The sequence below is a fragment of the Propithecus coquereli genome, unplaced genomic scaffold (genome assembly GCF_000956105.1).
Source record: "Propithecus coquereli isolate 6110/MARCELLA unplaced genomic scaffold, Pcoq_1.0 Scaffold351, whole genome shotgun sequence".
Classification (NCBI taxonomy): domain Eukaryota; kingdom Metazoa; phylum Chordata; class Mammalia; order Primates; family Indriidae; genus Propithecus; species Propithecus coquereli.
Window position 1 is genome coordinate 2,205,444 of NW_012149186.1, and position 16,785 is coordinate 2,222,228.

At 61.8% G+C, this 16,785-nt stretch overlaps 2 protein-coding genes across 13 annotated transcripts in view; both read right to left on the reverse strand.

Moving 5' to 3' along the window:
• The window catches only part of LDB3 (LIM domain binding 3), a 74,757-nt gene extending 69,922 nt beyond the window's left edge, over nucleotides 1-4,835 (reverse strand). For 5 of the 11 annotated variants that reach the window (XM_012651287.1, XM_012651285.1, XM_012651293.1 and 2 more), the window contains exon 1: nucleotides 2,794-2,886. In XM_012651287.1, the coding sequence (XP_012506741.1) occupies nucleotides 2,794-2,886 (93 nt within the window). Of the gene's footprint in view, nucleotides 1-2,793; nucleotides 3,072-4,788 lie in introns of those variants that run through there. The other 6 variants (XM_012651290.1, XM_012651288.1, XM_012651286.1 and 3 more) reach the window with 5 other exon arrangements.
• Nucleotides 4,836-5,928: 1,093 nt separating this feature from the next.
• OPN4 (opsin 4) lies at nucleotides 5,929-16,201 on the reverse strand. Of its 2 annotated transcripts, XM_012651273.1 has the most exons (11): nucleotides 15,928-16,201; nucleotides 14,567-14,723; nucleotides 13,976-14,000; nucleotides 13,070-13,203; nucleotides 12,553-12,756; nucleotides 11,751-11,922; nucleotides 11,187-11,351; nucleotides 10,180-10,287; nucleotides 9,182-9,362; nucleotides 7,787-7,918; nucleotides 5,929-5,967 (listed from the first exon to the last, which is right to left on the reverse strand). In XM_012651273.1, the coding sequence occupies exons 1-11, from the start codon at nucleotides 16,069-16,071 to the stop codon at nucleotides 5,929-5,931; spliced, it is 1,461 nt and encodes a 486-aa protein (XP_012506727.1). In that variant the 5' UTR covers nucleotides 16,072-16,201. The 2 variants fall into 2 exon arrangements, with proteins under 2 accessions (XP_012506727.1, XP_012506728.1); XM_012651274.1 differs by lacking the exon at nucleotides 13,976-14,000 and having other exon boundaries at nucleotides 14,578-14,723.
• Nucleotides 16,202-16,785: the final 584 nt, after the last annotated feature.

Here is a 16,785-nt window from a genome sequence, read left to right on the forward strand (position 1 = left end):
CTTCCCTCCACCCTTCGCTCCCAGTCTCCCTCCTGAGCCCCCTTGTCTGTGCGTCTGTCTGCAAGCTGAGACCCACTCAGGGGAGGCCTTGCTGGGCTGTCCCTGCCCCAGGGTTGATGCTGTGGGCCATGGGGGGTGGGTAGTGGAGCCACACAGCCTGCAGGCGGCCGACAGCTGAGAGGGGACAGGCCCTACTCAGTGCCTTTCTGCTAGTCCCAAGTAAAAGGGACACAGGAGTTCCACCTACGGCCACCTCTGTCCCGTGAGCCTCAGTCTGCTGGGCCTGAAGTGAGGCGACGGTCCCAGCCCGCCTGCCCGACCACCTTCTCAGCTTGCAGCGAATGTGCCAGGGTGGCAGGACCCCGCTGAGAAGGAGCAGGCTCTGCCTCTGCTGATGCCCTCATCACAATGCCACCGCCCCTGGCGCCCTGGAGCAGAGGCTCAGGCCGGGACACTTGGCCCATGGTGGGAAGCCGGAAGGGGCTGGTGTGGGAGTGGGGCTCCTCCAGAGCGCTCTGGCCCCGAATCCCCCCGAGGGGGATGTTCCTGGTCCTTGTGACCCCCTGCAGGAGATGCCACAGCCGCGCAAGCATTCGTTAGTGCTGTGTGTCCACGGGGCCTGCCTGGCCAGCAGCGCCGAGCCTGGGACGCCTGAGCCCATTCTGATCAGCGGCTGCACCGGAGGAATTTATCCAGGGGCTCCGAGTCCTGGGGAGGGCTCCAGCACCCGGCCCCGCCTGCTTAGGTGATTTGGGGTGTGTCCCTGAAGGAAACCGAGAGGCCGTCACACCCATCTCCCGATGCCCTGCCTGAGCTTCAGGTTCTATTTTTAAAAGTCCCCCCAGTCATTGGACCCGGCGCCTCCCAACACACCCGCTCCCGCGGTAAGGACATTCCTCCTGCTATCTAGCTCGAGGCCTCTGCGCTGCCATTTAAGCCCCTGGCGGGCTGGGGCCAGATGGCACACAGACCCTGGGTGAGGTCATTGGCTATCCTGAGTGCCACCGAGCCCGGTGGCTAATTTGCGCCCTCAGAGATGGGGCAGGGAGCACCAGGGGGCCTTGAGGATGGTGGGGCTGGGGGAGAGGTGGGCTCAGTTCCAGGCACAAGAGGCCAAGGGCCCGTGAGAGGAGGGTGGAGGCCCTGCCTTATACAGGGAGGGGACCTGCAGCCGTGAGTGGGGACTGGGCAGGGTGGGGGGATCCACTGGGGCTCAAATGCCTACATGACACCACGTCACCAAGCAAGGTGGACAAGGCTCTGGGTGTCCTTTTAGTATGGGACCCTGCGCTCTCCAGGGCAGCTGGCCTGGAGGGGTGGAGACTCCAGATCAGAATAAGCCACGTCTCCAGCTGACGGATGGAGAGCCAGCCCAGCACCCAGCCTGCAGGAATGTGACCTCTACACTGTTACAGGGCTCCCCGGGCATCCCTTGGTGTGGCTTTTACTTCTTGGGCCCCCTCCCAAGTACAAACGGAACCTCAAGTTCCAAGATCGAGACTGCTCCTCCAGTGGGGGCACTGGCCCCTGTCCCCTCTGCCAAGCACCTTCCAGGCCATGCCTGGCCGTCCACCTCACTGTCTCCCCCACCAACCGCCCTCCCACCCCTAGGCCTACGGCAAGTCTCTGCTGCCCTGGGGAAGAAACTGTCTCCTTGTTCCCCCAGTGGGCAGCAAGCCGAGCACTCCTGCCCACCCACCACCCTCCAGTGACAGCATGGGGGCCTCCCCCTCCCCCTTGGGCCCAGACCAGCACTGCCAGGGCTCAGCCGCCAGGTGGGGGTCATCCTTGCCCCTTGAATGCCCCGCAGTCCACTCTGAACCTCGGGGCCCTCAGCCCCCGCTCTGCCAGTGACTGCAAGGGAGTCTCTGTTTGACGAACACTGACTGAGCGCCTACTACGGTCCAGGCGCTGGGGCCGCAGAGCTGTTTAAAACAGTGCCTGCTCCTAGACAGCTCCCTCTTGAACATGTCTCGCTTCCCACCTCTCTGGCAACACTGTCTCCAGCCGAGCAGTAGAGTCACCCAGACAACCCCCATATTCTGTGCCATCCCCGCCAGGCAGGGCTGTTCCCCAATCACAGACACCACACCGTAGGACACAGGGGCCGTATCCCCAGGCACGCGTCTGGGGAACAAGATGTGAGACAGACAGGCAGGCAAAGCAGCCACAGTGGACGGGGAAGAGCCTGGGCAGGTGAGGGAGGAAGGCCCAGCCCCATGAGGCAGACCGTGCGGGGTCCCTCAGCAGCGGGAGGAGGTCTGGGCCGAGCGGGTGCTGGAGCCCAGTAACCAGTCCGGCCCAGCCCCACGCCACGACAGCTAGGCAGCCAGGGTCAGCCGTCTGTCTGTCCATGCATTCACCCGCCAGTCACCTGCCCTCTCCATGCTAGGAATGTTCTCTTTCCAAAGCAGCTGCCCACCTCTGGGGAGAAGCTCCAGGCTTGGGGGCACCCTGAGCCCACCCTGCCAGGGAAGGGATTAGGAAGGGGCTGTGCTCTCCGTCCAGCTGCCTGTCTGCCCACCCTGAAAACTCGTCATTTCCTTCTCTGCTCAAAACACCTGCCACCTGCCCATGGTGTCTGGCACTTACAACAGGCCAGCCAGCTCAGGTGGGCAAACAGCTGCAGCTGAGACCGGGGGACCAGTCCAGCCCCAGCCCCCAGACTATGGATGGGGCATGTTCTACTTTCTGAGAGCCTAAGAGAGGACAGACAGACAGGTGGACACGCATGCCTTCCTTCGAGTGTGCCCTGCCCCTTCAGGTGCCAGGCCATTGGCAGTGCGCACTCACCCGGGAGATAGTGAGGGGCATGTTGAAGTCCTTGCCCCCCTGCAGACGGAAGCCCCAGGGCCCGGGCCCGGTCAGGGTCACACTGTAAGACATGCTGGTGCTCACAGCGGCCGCCTCTGTGGACAAAGGGCAGAAAGAGTTGAGTGCGAGGGCACTCTCGCACCTGGCACCCCAGCCCACACCTCTGCCCCTGTCCCCCGACCCCCAGCCTTGCCTGCTCCGTCCCTTGCTGCCCGGCCAGGCTGTGCGGAGCTCCTGAGAGGCTCCTAAGAATAGCTGGGAGCGAATGCCATCGACACTGATATCTGCCCTCGGCTGCGCCCATAAATGGACTGTAACCCTACACCGTGCCCGCCCGCCCGCAGCCTCCCAGCCGGTCCACCGTGACTCACACGGCTAATATAGCCCCTGGGGAGGGGTGTCCAGCACCCAGCACCCCCCAAGGGGAAGGAAGGAGGGACTGAGTAAGTCAGTGATAGTGCTCTGGTCCCCTCCTCCCTCTGGAGAGCCCAGATACTCCCTCTCTGTGCTCAGTGGGACCCACCCCCTTGCCTAGGAGACAGTGGGCTGAGCCCCTTGGGCAGGGGCTTTGCTGCCCTGTGCTCCCTGTCCAGGACTCTGAGGCTGTGCCTTATCCAACATGGGGTCCTGAAGGTGCCTAGGACTGAGCTGAGCCTCCAGCTGGTCTGGAAGAAGCTTAAGCTTAGACCTGTGATTGGCCCAGGCTCGTCCAGCCGTAAAGGTGATCATACAATAGCAGCAGCCCTGGGCGCAGCCAAGCTCAGCATGGAGCCTTCATGCCGTTACTGCCTTGGACCCTGAGGGCCTGCCACCTTGGCCTGCAGGAGACAAGGCTCAGGGAGGTTAGATGACTTTTCCAAGGTCACATGGGTTGGACCCAGGCTCTTGCCTATGGGACTCATGCCAGAAAGTGAGCTCCCAGAGGGCTGCAGACACCTTCCAGAGCCCTGGCCCTGGGGGACTGGGCCCCTGCCTACACCCCTTGGCATAGGGTCTGAAGGCGGGTCTGGGGCAGGCCCACTGCACACCCCCCCACCCCCCCACCGGCCCCCTGGGGACCCAGCCAGTTGTTCCTGGCTTTCCTGTCTCATTCGTGCTCTGGAAAACTTGACAGCAGCATGGAAAGCTCCAGCTGCCAGTGCTGCAAGCCAGGCCCCGTGCCCTTTGCACAGGAATGGCAGGGGGCAGGGAAGAGAGGAGGAGATACCACTTGCTCAGCTGCTAGGACACAGGGCTAGAGGGGCAGGGAGGGGGAAGAGTGTGTGGTGTGTTCAGCCCATACCCAGAGACAGTGTGTTCTGGGTGGGAGCCTCAGTCCCTCAGGACTCCTGCCAGTGTGGTCTTTGGACCAAACCACTTCCCAAGAAAGACCTCAGGACCTGTGTGGTCTAGAAATAGATCAAGGCCCGCCCTGGCTCCCTGGCTAGGGAAACTGAGGCTCAGGGAAGGCAAGTGGGTTGGCTGCTTGCTGGGCCTCTCGAAGGGCTCTGAGCTGGGCCCCGAGGAGTCAGTGCAGGCCTGGGTTGAGTAATTTCCCTGCTGTGGGCCCTCCAGCCTCACACCTGGGGCCTGGCACACGCAAGGCACATGGCAGGAAAGCCCACATTACAGGGTCATTTGGTAACTTGCCCAAGGTGACAAAAATATCAAGTGGAAGAAGCCGGGGAGGGACCTGTGTTCTCCTCTCACTTCACCACCTCCTCTGCCCTGTGCCATGCAGCCCAGCCTGTCCTCCCAGCCTGTGCTGGCCCAGGAGGCCAGCAGCTCACGGCCGGCACCCGTGTCCCTTCTCCAAACCATTCCCTGCCCCTCCCGGCAAGGCCCCTGCCATCCATTCCTAGCAGCAGCCTTATCCCCTTTCCTAGGGGTGTCCGTCCTGCCCGGCTGGGGAGCCCCCGGCAGCAGGACGTGACTGGTGTGGGGAAGGAAGGCACCAACCCTGCATGGGGAGTGGGAGCCCGGGGGAGGCTGTACCTGGAGCTGCAGGCTCTTTCTCTGGACTCTGGCCCTGCCTGATGCTCGCCTCTGGGGAAAGGGAGGGGTGGCAGGAGGATGCTCTTAAAGGGGAAAGCTGGCCTCCCTCCATCTGCCTCCCCTGGGAGACCCGAGGCCAGTCGGAGAGCAGCTGGTACCCATGGCGGGGCGGGGCTCAGCAGCTTCTTGGGGATTGGGGGTGGGGGCCAGCCTGGCCTTTGTCCCTCCTCTTCTATGTCCTCTGCAGTCTGAAGTGGGCTTTCAGAGTGAGAGTTCAAGCTGGGGGACAGAGGAAAGGGAGGAAGCGAAGCTGCCGGAGGCATCAGAGGCCAGTCCCTGCTTCTCTCCCATCACAGCACCAACAGGAAGAGACGTTTGTCCGAGGAGACCTTCTCTGCTTTTTATTTTCCTCTACCCCGTCAGAGCCACGCAGCCCTGGGACGAACTCGACCACTGATTTGAAACAAATCGCAAGTGCAGAGTGTGCACGTGTGTGCGCCGTGTGCGTACACATAGGTACCTATGGGAGTGTCTGCAGATGCCGTGTGACCGAGAGTGTGGGCTGTGGCGGGAATGTGAGCTGGGGGACGAAGCCCGCGGTGAGTAACTGTTTCCAGTGCGCAAAGCGAGCGGGAGCCTGAGCTGGGAGAAGCAGCCCGCGGTGAGTAACTGTTTCCAGTGCGCAAAGTGAGGGCCATGCTCGGCTTCGACTGCTGGCAGTGGGAGACGCAGGGCTGGCCTTCCAGTGCCAGTGACATGCCCAGCCTGGGCACAGAGGCTGGCCCAGATGCGTCGCTCATAAATAGCTGGTGTCCCCCGGAGCCATCACCATTGTCTTCCCTGGACAATTGTAGCACACAGCATTTGGGGAGGGGCAGGCGACTCCAGGGAGCAGGAGGGCCTGGGCACACGCTCTTCGGGCTGAGCCCAGGGTGCAGCTGCCGAGCTGGGAAGTGGTTGCAGAGCACGTAGCCAGGCAGGAGAGGTGTGAGGAGGGGACGCGGGGCTGGGGCTGTGAGTCCCGCACAGCGCAGGTGACAGGGCCACTTCCAAAGTCTGCAGGCTCACAGGGTAATCCTGGGTCTGTGTGTATGAGGGGGCTGGACATGTCCCAGAAGAAAGGGGGAACCAATAGGCATCCTATATCCTGGGGTCCATGCAGGGGAGCAGCCCCTTGGTCTGCAAACAAACAGCACACATCCGTTTAGCCCGAGGAGCACCCCGCCGGGAGCAGTCTCCCGATGACCAGCCACACCTGGATCACCGAGAGGTGAAGGGAGGTGGCGTGGAAGGGCCAGCTTACGTCCTGGGTCAGGGGTGGGCCTTCCCAGAGACCACATCTTGAAGTAGGAGCCAGCAATGTCTAAGGCTGCCTGCAAAGTGTCTCCTGGGATGGTCCCCAGGCTCTCGGACTCCCAGGGTATGCACCAAGTTCACCCTCACCCCATCATCCAGTTCCCTCTGGCATCTCCTCTCACCCCTGCTGCCCTTAAAAGAGTTGTTCCTTGCCTGCGCTGGGGCCCCAGGTCCTTTGATCTTCACCAGACAAAGCTGACCCAACCCCTCCCAGGGCTCGCTGTCCTGGGGTCAGGTCTGGAGACCCCTCAGGCCAGTCCCTGATTGGGACCGCTCCTACCACCTCCTGCCCTCTTCCCTTCCCCTGCGTCCCCCACTGCCAGTCCCCAGGGTCATAGGGAGATGTCCCATTCTGGGACACGCCGAGCTCCCTCCCCTGCAACCCCTGCACTTGCACAGGCTGTTCCTGGACGGCTCTGTGCTCCCCCCACCCCCACCTCCACTGCCTGGAGATCCTGCTTCACCTCCCCCTCCCCTGGGGAGCCTGGGGGACTTGCCTCTGCTTTCAGGACCCTGCGTGCTCACCCTCCCGCCATGGCAGCGCTTATCACAGGTGTTTGGTGACTGTTGATGGCTGGCCCTCCCTGTCCACACCCCGCCCCAGCCCAGCACCCCTCCAGGATGGACACTGTGCCTTTCACCATTGCCTGGCCGCCTAGAAATCACTGCCAGGCCTCTGTCCTGGCCTTGGTGGCCGTGCACATGCCCAGGCTCCGGGACAGGGAGCAGTGCCCTGTCAGGGAGAATGCTGGGAGAGGCAGAGTTTCCCCAGCTGCAGGAAACAGCCCAGGGCCCCCTCTCTTGGACATGCAGGGGCACAGCACTGGGGAAGCAGGCAGGAATGTGCCTTTGGTCTCAGGTGGGCAGGCTGGGGAAGCCTGAGAGAGCCCAGGAGCCCACCTGGGCTGTTGTGTGGGTGTGCGAGGAGGGGAAGGGTCGGCGGCTGTCAGCTGAGGGGGAAGGGCTGCCTGGGGGCCTGTGCACACGGTATTTCCAGCGTTCCAGAATATGGCCTTCTCTAATCACCATCGACATTCCGTTCCATAGGCACTTGGGCTGACAGCTGGCCTTCTTTTAATAGCCACAAGTATTCTGGGTGACACCCTGACCTCGGGACATTCATGGTGCGCAACGCACTTGCAGCCCCTTCTCCCCAGGTATGTCTGCCTTCCCAGTCACACAGAGAGGCGCACAGCACCCACACGCAGTCACCGCACAGCTTGGAGCAGACACAAGGGGCACGCTTGGTCACATGTCCTGGGGTATCATAGTGACAGAGAGGTATTCAAGGCACATGGCCACACACTTACAGGAGTTATGCTCCTCTGGCTGCAGACCACACACCCCCATGGACACACAGCCAACAGCACCACCTGCTACATGCGTGCACAGTTAGAGTCACACAGTCACGCACAGACACACCCAAGAGCAGTCACAGACCACACGCAGGTCCTGCTCAGAGCATCTTGGAGTCACAGAGCCCCAGGTGGGCAAGGGGAAGCTGTGAGGTGCGGGGAGGGGACGATTCCCAGAGGGCATTGGGTCTGCCACGAGAACAAGCCCCCCCTTTCCTGGCCACTCCCTGGGCTACTTGCCTTACTCCCCACCCCTTTACAGATTGGCAGGCACTGGGCCCAGTCACCTTCCCTGGAGTCTCGGCTTCCTGTCCCTGGGCCTTGACTTCCATGTCCTCCAGGCCCTGACCATAGGGGCACCGCCCACTCACTCGAGGGGCGGCCTCCCATGTGGCCGCCGCCTCCATGTCCGTCCAGCCCTAGGGAAGGTGGAGAGTGCTTGTGAGGCGAGGGGACAGCCCGCAGCTTTGCTCCTGCCCCTCCTCCACCAGGGCCTCCTCCATTCTCCCCACAGATAATTCATCCCAGGAGGCCCATCACAACACCGTTTGCAGTTACTGGTCACCGAAGCCCTGCAAATTGTGCGTGTCTGTGCCAGGGTGTGTGTGTGTGTGCCTGCCCACATGTCTGCATGCACACGCTCCTAAGCACATGGGTGTTTATATTTCTGCGTAGGCGAGTGGTCCTCACGAGGGTCGAGGCCTATCTCTGGGTAGAAGGGTGGTCTTCACGAGGGTTGAGACCTCGTTAACAGATTAGATTTACTCCTCATTCATTGTTCGCTGCCGTGGTTCAGGTGAGGGAGGAACTGTCAGGGGTGTCACCCCTGACAGTTCCCCCCTCAGCCCCTCAACCAAGAGCCCCAGGGCCGGGGCACAGGGAAGAGGTCGCTGGCCGGTGCCTCAGTGGTGGCTCTCAGTGAGGCCCACAGAGGGCCCCGTGGGCAGAATGATGGAGGAGCACAAGTGTGGCCAGGGTCAGGTGCCCATGGTGCAGGGAGCTTTCTTGGGGACATCTGGGGGCAGCTGCAGGCCCAGGGAGGGCCGCCAGGCTGGAGGCTCCCAGGGCCAACACCAGCTGTGGGGTCAGCACCCATGCATGGACACACCCACTGCCCGCTGGCCAGTGCTGGATGTAGAGACAGACAACTGCTTTCCCTTCCACAGCAGGACATGAAGGCTCGCAGGGGTGAGGGGGCCTGCCCGAGCTCACACAGTGAGGACGTGCTAAGCTGAGGTCAAAGCCAGGTCTCCCAACTCAAGGGCCAGCCCTCCTTACGCTGCCTCCAGTTGGGCCCCAGGAGGAGAGGGCTGAGCGCTGAGAACCAGGGGCCCTGAGCTAGCTCTTGCTCTGTCTCTCTGAGGCCCATCCAGGGCCAGAAACGCTAATCTTTTCTGGCTGTAGCTCTAAAAAGATGGTGTCTGCAAGGAAATGAGCTGGCCTGGAGCTGGAAGCCCTCGGGCCAAGCGATGCCCTCTCTGGCCCCAGTGACCCCACCTGCTGGGGAGGAGGATGCACAGGAACCTCCATGGGGGGTGGGGAGGGACTCTTCCTGCTAGTGTCCCAGCGTCCTGAGGGTCCCTGAGTTCCAGAGGCAGGGCCCGTGCCTCCCGTCCCCAAGCCCGAGGGGTGGTTGAAGAAGGCACAGTCCGGTGTGAGCCAGTGATGGCCCACGTCCTTACCATGTCATTCTCAGAGCCCAGCGACTCCTGGCGCCTCCGTCCAGAGATCCAGCTGAGGTCGGAGGCCTGGCTGCTCAGCGTGGAGCGGTGGGTGGAGCGGTAGCTGGGGTAGGGGCGACTGTGCTGGCGCGACACGCCCAGCAGCACCCCCAGGCAGGGCAGGTGCTGGGCAATGGCCACCCTGCAGGGTCCACACGTCAGGTTAGGGTGACAGCCATGGAGAGTGGGGGCAGATGGACAGACTAAGACAGGGCTGATGTGGGGGACAGAGAGCTGCGGGGAAAGAGGAGAGGTTCCGACGCCAGGATTATGAGGACACAGAGAGACACCGGGAGCCGTGAGAAGTGATGAGGGTGGACAGACAGACGCTGGGCAGTAGGCTTGGAGGGACAGCCTGGGTAACAGGTTCAGCGGGTGGACGTCGGCTCCAGCGCTCAAGTGGCTGGCCCAAGACACATCTCTGGGAATGGGGACCAGGGACACTCCTGAGCAGCCTCTGTGCCTGATGGGCTTAGGCTGGCAGCTGGCTTCGGGAGGGCGGTGAGTGACTGACGCCACCAGGCAAGAGAGAGAACTAAGGCAGAGGCAGCCTGGCTGGCCTGCTATCAAGAGAGTGCCCGCCCAAAAACAACCAACGCCCGCCAGGGCCCTGGAGCCAGAGCTGAGAGCTCCCTGCTGTGATCTCTCCAGGATGTCGCCATCTGGAGGATTTGACTTTACAGGGTCAGTGCCACTGAGCAGCGTCCTGGCTGCCCCACGCCCTGGCTCCAAAGAGCCCATAGTTAGGATGGACATTGCCCAGGGAGCCTTGACGTCCCTCCAAGCTGAGCCCCTGGGACTCCAGACCCCACCCAGTGTTGCTGCTGCTCCCAGCTGCTAGTGGCCACCACCCAACGCATACACACGAGTCAGGAGAGACTGAGACCTCCGCCCCCATCTGCAGGCCCAGGCCCTCTGGGCCCAGGGGTGTGGCCCTGGGGTCAGGGAGAGTGCTGCACCTGTACTTGGGGTGGGTGATGGCATAAATGATGGGGTTGTGGATGGCAGAGGCCTTGGCGATGACAGCCGGCACCGAACTCATGTAGGGCGTCAGGACGTGCGCGTACCTAGGGCAGAGAAGGTGCGGTCCCCATGCCAGCTGGCTCTCCTGATGAACCTTCTTCCTTTGGGCCAGGCCCTGCCAAGGCCCAAACCCTGACCCGGCCCAAACCAGCCCAGCTAAGTCGCTCCACAGGGAGGGACTGGGAGCGCTCGATCGGAAGTGAGTGGGAGGGAGCTGGGGGTAGTTGAGGGCGCTGCTCCGAGGAAGATGCGCCAGGCCTGGGGGGAGGTTCGCCAGGTCCACTATCCTTTGGAGCCTGCGCTGCTGGCAATACCTCCCCTTTCCCCACGTTGGCCTGGCCTCAGACCCTCTGCCCAGCTCTTCCCACACCCTTCCCCAGCCCTGATGCCCACTGCTCCCCCAGATCTTGTACAGAAACCCCACAGTAGGGCCCGAAGGGGACCGCGCCATTCCTACACAAGATCCCATACTCAAACGCTTGCAAGGTTTGATAGCCCTCACTGTCCCCAAAGTGCTGCTGAAGTCTAGCTTCCATCCCTGCTGCCACAGATGTCTAAGTCCCCAGACTCGAGCCACAAAGGACGAGAAGACAGCTCTCAGGGATCCATTCCTGGAGGTAAGCAGCACCCCTGGCTACACGCCCACAGCTGGGCAAAGAGGGAACCGAAACCTTGGGAGAGCTACATGTTCCCAAGCGGGCTGGCAGCCCCTCAGGCCAAATCCAGCATGGCCTGGCGCTCCCCCTGCATGTGGCCTAGTGCCTCCAGGAACTGGCAGCCTCCCACCCTCTCTCCGAAGGGAGAACAAAGCTGCAAGGCTGGACTTAGGGTATGAGGGCACCTGGCTCAGGTTGGGTGGGTGGGAGTGGCTGCCCAGGGTTCCCGCCCCCTCCCCCCACCCAGCCTCTGCCCTAGTGCCCTGGGCCCCTTGGCCTCTGCTCACCCAGCAAAGGCCACCAGAGCCACAGCAGAGTAGGGGGCCCAGGAGAGCACGAAGAGGAGGATGACCAGCAGCATGATCTTGGCCATCTTCCACTCGTTCTGTAGCCGCTGCTGCTGCCGCGGGGACTCACTGGTGCCCTTGAAGGCCCCGAAGGTCTGGAGAGCCCTGGGAAGGGCGCGTAGTACGGGTCTGACCCCACTCGGGTTGCAGCGAGTGCCAGCGTCATGATTATTGCCCAGGAGCCTCCCTGGACCACCCTTGGGGACACTCAAGAGGAGGTCATTCCTTCCAGCACAGGTACCCGATTTCTAGAAAGTTCCCCATGACATAGGGCCTCAGCTGCCTTTCTGTGGTTCTACCTGTGGCACCATCTCCGTCCCCTCAGCCCTGGCTAAAAGCACCCCTCCAGAAGGCCTTGTTTCCTGAGCCTTCCCCAGGCACCCCTACCCATAAGCACGTGCTCAGCTTGTCTTCACTGCCTGGAGCAGGGGCGCTCTGGTGGGCGGACGCAGACCTGAGTGGTGGGGCGGGGCCGCCTAGCCCCTCCTCCACGCCCACTCTTACCGTCCTGTCTCTCGGATGGCCCTGAAGATGAAGATATAGCAGTAGATGATGACAAGCAGGGGCAGGAAGAACACGAAGCAACAGAGAAGCATGGTGTAGGCGCGGACGGACGGGGTGAAGGTCATGTAGTCCCAGGAACAGGATGTCAGCAGCCCCTCAGGCACGTAGGCACCTGGGAGCCAGGGGAGGCGCTCAGCCTTGAGGGCGGTGCTGACTAGGGGCTTTGTATGTGGAGTTTGGGGTGCCCAAACACAGCCCTGGCCCCAGCCCCAGCCCTGCCTGGGGCGGTTGGGGGACCTGGAAGGGACCTTTCCAAGCTGGCTCTGGCAGGGACACCAGCTCAGGAGACAGCAGGTAAAGCCCACTGCTGCCCATTTTTGCTAGATTGAAGCAGAGGCCTCATCATAGTCCAGGGTCAGGCTCACCAAGCCTTCAGCCAGCAGGCTGGCTTGCCCCCGAGGGGCTGGCGCCTGGCCGCTCCCTCCTCTGCCTGCTGAGACTCGCACCCAGCCCCTGCCCAGTCTGACTCATTACAAACCCAGCCTCAGCTGCACCTGCCACTTCACCCACACAGGAACCCTCTGTATTTGGGGACGGTCTGCCCAAGGGGATCCTTTGGCTCTGATGGGGCAGCCTCAGTTTCTCCTGCTGCTAGTCATGTCCCCTGAATGTCTATCCGACTCGAGGCTCAGGTGGTCCCTGGGCCCCTCTTGCAGCTGGCTGACCCACGTTCACCTACGTCCCCTTGAACGTGCCCCTCCCAGCCTACCCGCCCCTCTCCCAATGCCACCAGCCCACTCACTCCAGCCAAAGAAGGGTGGCAGACTCCAGGCCAGGGCATAGAGCCAGACGCCCAGCAGGACAAGCCCCGCCCGTCTCTTGGATGCCACGCCGATAGTGGCCAATGGGCGTGTGATCACCAGGTAGCGGTCCAGGGCGATGGCCATCAGCGTGATCATGGAGGAGATGCCAAAGAGAGCCCCACAGAAGGCATAGAACTCGCAGCCTGTGGGCACAGCCCCCGGCCCTGAGTCTTCTGGAGGGAGGGTCTGGGGATGGAGTGTACTGGGCTCCAGCCCTCACCTCGCGGGAAGAGAGGCCCAAGCACTCTCCACCCTGTCCACTTGCCACATCTGGCGGAGGCCGCAGGACCAGAACCCAAGTTTTCCCTTCTTGCTCCCTCAGCGGACGGAGGGCAGCTACCGACTCTCGGCCTGAGAAGAGCCTGTCCCTTCATCTGGGCCACCCGCCACTGTGGGCGTCCCAGTCCGTCCACGCCTCCCTCCTCCCTCCAGCTAAAGGGAGCCCCGAGTGTCTACCTGCCTCCCCAAAGAGCCACCGCTTATAGAGGCTGCTGGCGAAGAAGACAGGGGCCTGGCTGACGGACATGAGGAGGTCGCTGACTGCGAGGTTGATAACGAACATGTTGGCAGGCGTCCTGAGGCTCCTGCTCCTGTGAGAGTCGGAAGCTGTTAGGAGGGGCTTCCCAGCACCTCTGCGCTCACCCCCACCACGCATGTGCACACGCATGCCACACACCCACGTGTGCACACACATGCTACACATGCATGCACACGTGTGCATGCAGACACAAGCTGCCAGGACACAGACTTGTCCCACTGCCCAGCAGGTGCCAGCCGAGCAGCGGTTGAACCCAGAGGCAGGGACTGAGTGGGAGCCCCCAAGGCGTCCCCTCAGAACGAAGTGGGACAGCCATGCCTCTCCAGAACCTGGCTCTTAGGTCTGGGCTGTTTCCGAGTCTCGTCCTCTGGATCCCTCTGCATGACTCGCCCCCTCTCCTTGGACAAACCTCGTTTCCCAGAATCCCTCCAGGCCGAGGTCTCCCTAGTGGCGTCAGCCCAGCTCCTCCTCCTGCATGCCCTTACTGTGCCTTCCCGAGGCTTCTCATGCCTCCCTCCTCCGGCACCCCTCCCATCTCCGTCTTCCAGGGTCGTGTCCGGCCTGGGCCTTCCGGCTGCAGCTGTCTGTAGTCCTCGCTCTTGGGGGTGGCAAGGGGCAGAGGAGCTGACGGCGGCGTACCACGGGCCAGACACTGTCACCAACTGCATCTCCTGTATCATCCATTTTTGCATCTTCCCTGAAGGAGGCACTATTGTACCCACTTTCCAGATAAGAACACTCCTGAGGCACCCACTTGTAAAGTGACTTGCTCCAGATCACAAAACCCAGTGAGTGGCACAGCAAGGGTGGGAACGCTCATTTGCGGGATCACCATAGTGACTCCATGAACTAAATCACAATTCCATTTTGCAGATAAGAAAAGCGAGCTCAAAGAGCAGAAATGAGGTGCCCACTCCTGCAGCCAGCAGGTGGTACAGCTGGGGGCTGTGTGACCCTGAGGTCTGCGCTCACTTCTCCGCCTGTCTGTCTCAGCCGTTCAGCCCACCAGGGGGACAGAGGGGAGAGAAGTTGGGGGTGGTTTCCAGGGGTGTTTGAGGGGCTTAAGGATCCTGGTACCCAGGGCTGTCTTCAAGGCAGAGGGAGAATGTCCCCTAGGGCAGGTGAGAGCAGGGCAGAATGGGCAGAGACCCAAGAGTCCTGGGGACACCTGCCCTCCATAGAGGGTATGTCTGGGCCCCAATTGGCATGTGCCATTCAAGCTTCCCTGGACCATGTTTTGGCCCCTTCCCTGGCCTTGAGGAAAGCTTGGGCCTGAGACCATCAAGGGTGTGGCCCTGCCCTCCCCGCCTAACCTCAACGGTGCCCTGGCCAGAGCTGGTACCAATGTTCCTGCCCTCATGTTCCGCCCTGTCTTGGCGTGGCTGCCACCCTCAGTGCCCTGGGCCCAGAGCCACCAACCAGCCACCTGCAGAAGGTGTAGATGACCGTCAGGTTGCCCAGAATCCCTGTGAGCCCCACCAGCAAGATCACCGTGCCCAAGGTATAGTGGGCGTGGTCTGGAACATCAGCCGTGGGGAAGGGGACCCAGGCAGCAGCCCGAGCCCCAGCTGCCTGCAGAGAGACAGAGAAATGAGGAATCACACTATCCCCTGTCACCTTCAAAAAGCTCTGAGAAGGCAGAGTTGGGATTCCTAATAGGGCAGATGGGGAAAATGAAGCTCAAAGCGGCAAAGCTACTTGCCTACACAGCTGGCAAGTCGCCAAGCAGAGTGGAAATGCAACTTTAGGAAGTGTCTTTCTAAAGTGGAGCCCAAGCACCTACACCATGGCATAGAGGCACAAGCCTTCTAGGAGCGGGCCCAGATCACCCGCTGGAGGCTGGTGGGACAGACAGATATGTGCCTGGCAAGCAGGGACATGGCTCGGGTAACCCTATCTTTCCTTGAGGAGAAGCCAGAGCCAGCTCCTGGGTCCTCCATATTCCAAGTGCCCTCTCCAGATGCGGGGGTGGGGGAGTTGGGTGGAGCCCTCTTCTCAGGAGTCCCGCACCCCACCAAGCCTTAAAGGAGAGGTTGCCTTCCCCATAGCTTGACTGGGCGGGGCTGGCCTTGATGCCTGGCACAAGAGAGGGAAAGAATGCCCTTTAGAAAGAAAGCTTGGGCCTCCCACGGTCACTGAAGGGAGGTCATGACCCTAAGAGGTGAGTACAGAGGCATTTAAATGCCCCTCCCACCCTAATCCCTTTCTGGGGAAGAGGCGGCAGCCTAGTCTCTGTCCTGCACTGGGGGCCCCTATAGCTGCCAGAGCCTTCTCATCCTTTCCAGGACCTGGAACAGCACCCCAGCATCCTGAGGGTGCCCTCAGCCCTCCTCAAGGAACAGTGGGGTTGGTGGAGTATGGTCCTAGCCCTGGCTAGGTGATGGAGGCAGCAGAAGGCACCCAACACCTCACTGTGGGCTGGACAGATCCAGAGGCCTAGGTTATGCCCACCTCTCTGGAAGGCTCCATGGGCATCCGAGCAACTTCTGAAGGGAGTGGATGCAGCCAAGGACAGGTCTGGCCATTGCAGCCCCCGTGCTCAGGGCTGGCCATTGTAGTCCTCGGATGCTGTCCAGCGGGGAGGACACCGCCTGCACTCTCCTCTCCTGTCCCCTTTGTGTTGGGCAGGCTCAGAGAGGTCCAATAATGTGCCCAGGGCCCCACGCAGAACTCGGCCCTTCCCCATCTGCCTGTCAAAGCCCCAGTGCGTGCCCAGGAGGGGGACCAGAAGGGGGCAAGGAAGCCTCTGTGCACGCACACGCTCGCCCAGGCTTACCGTGGGGCTGGTGGGCAGCAGCTGGCCCAGGCTGGAGATGCTGCTCTGGGAGCTGTCCCCCTTGCTGGGCAGGGCTGGGGTAGCCACACAGCTGGGCTCCTGGGCTGGACTTGGCGGCACTCTTGGCCCTGAAGGAGGATTCATTCCGAGTTCCGGTGCTCCTTGTTTGAGCCCACAGAGAAGTCAAGGGCACGGGGAGCTCAGGACTCTAGCTGGGCCCAGCCTCCCAAGGTCCCTCCATCCACAGCAGCCCTGCTCAGCCCGCTGCCTGCTCCCAACCTGGAGCTGCTCTGTGTCTGGCGAAGCGCAAAGCATTGAGTGTCACAATTATGGTGACTCACAGCCACAAGGGCCATCCCCACCTTTGAGTAGCGGCGTGGGGAGCTGCACATGCTCCGTCCAAGGTCCCTGGGTGTCTGTCTGCAAAGGTCTGATGATGGTAGCGTGAATGTGTGTGTGTCTCGGGGGGGATTGCTGGGCTTGGGCTCCTGGACATTGGGCAGAAGGCTTTATCCTCCACTCTGACCAGTGTCTGCTCTGTTTCTTCCCTGAATGCAGCAAGAACAGCCTCGGCCACCCCTGACCCCCTAGAGCCGTCCGTGGGCAGGCGAGCCTGTGCAGCATGGCCTCCCCTTTCCATGGTGGGCCCTACCCCCACGTCTGGCCCCCGTGAGTCCATGGCATCCTCACAACCACCCTGCACAGAGCCAAGGCCGGTCACCCCATTCGCAGGTGAAGGGGATGAGCCGGGATGTAGCAGTCAGGGTGAGATCAGATCCAAGGCATTTTTTGTTTGCTGTTGTTTTATAAAAAACTTTTCAATGCAAGTATAAAGATTAAAAAAAAGAAACCCACTGG

Bases quoted from the DNA above. Each gene is read 5' to 3' on its own strand.
- OPN4 (XM_012651273.1), bottom strand. From the start codon at position 16,071: ATGAATCCTCCTTCAGGGCCAAGAGTGCCGCCAAGTCCAGCCCAGGAG. The intron at 12,757-13,069 runs GTAGACACTCGG...CTGTGCCCACAG, and splicing joins GTGGCTCTTTGGGGAGGCAG to GCTGCGAGTTCTATGCCTTC. The intron at 11,923-12,552 runs GTGAGTGGGCTG...CCTGGCTCCCAG, and splicing joins GCCACCCTTCTTTGGCTGGA to GTGCCTACGTGCCTGAGGGG.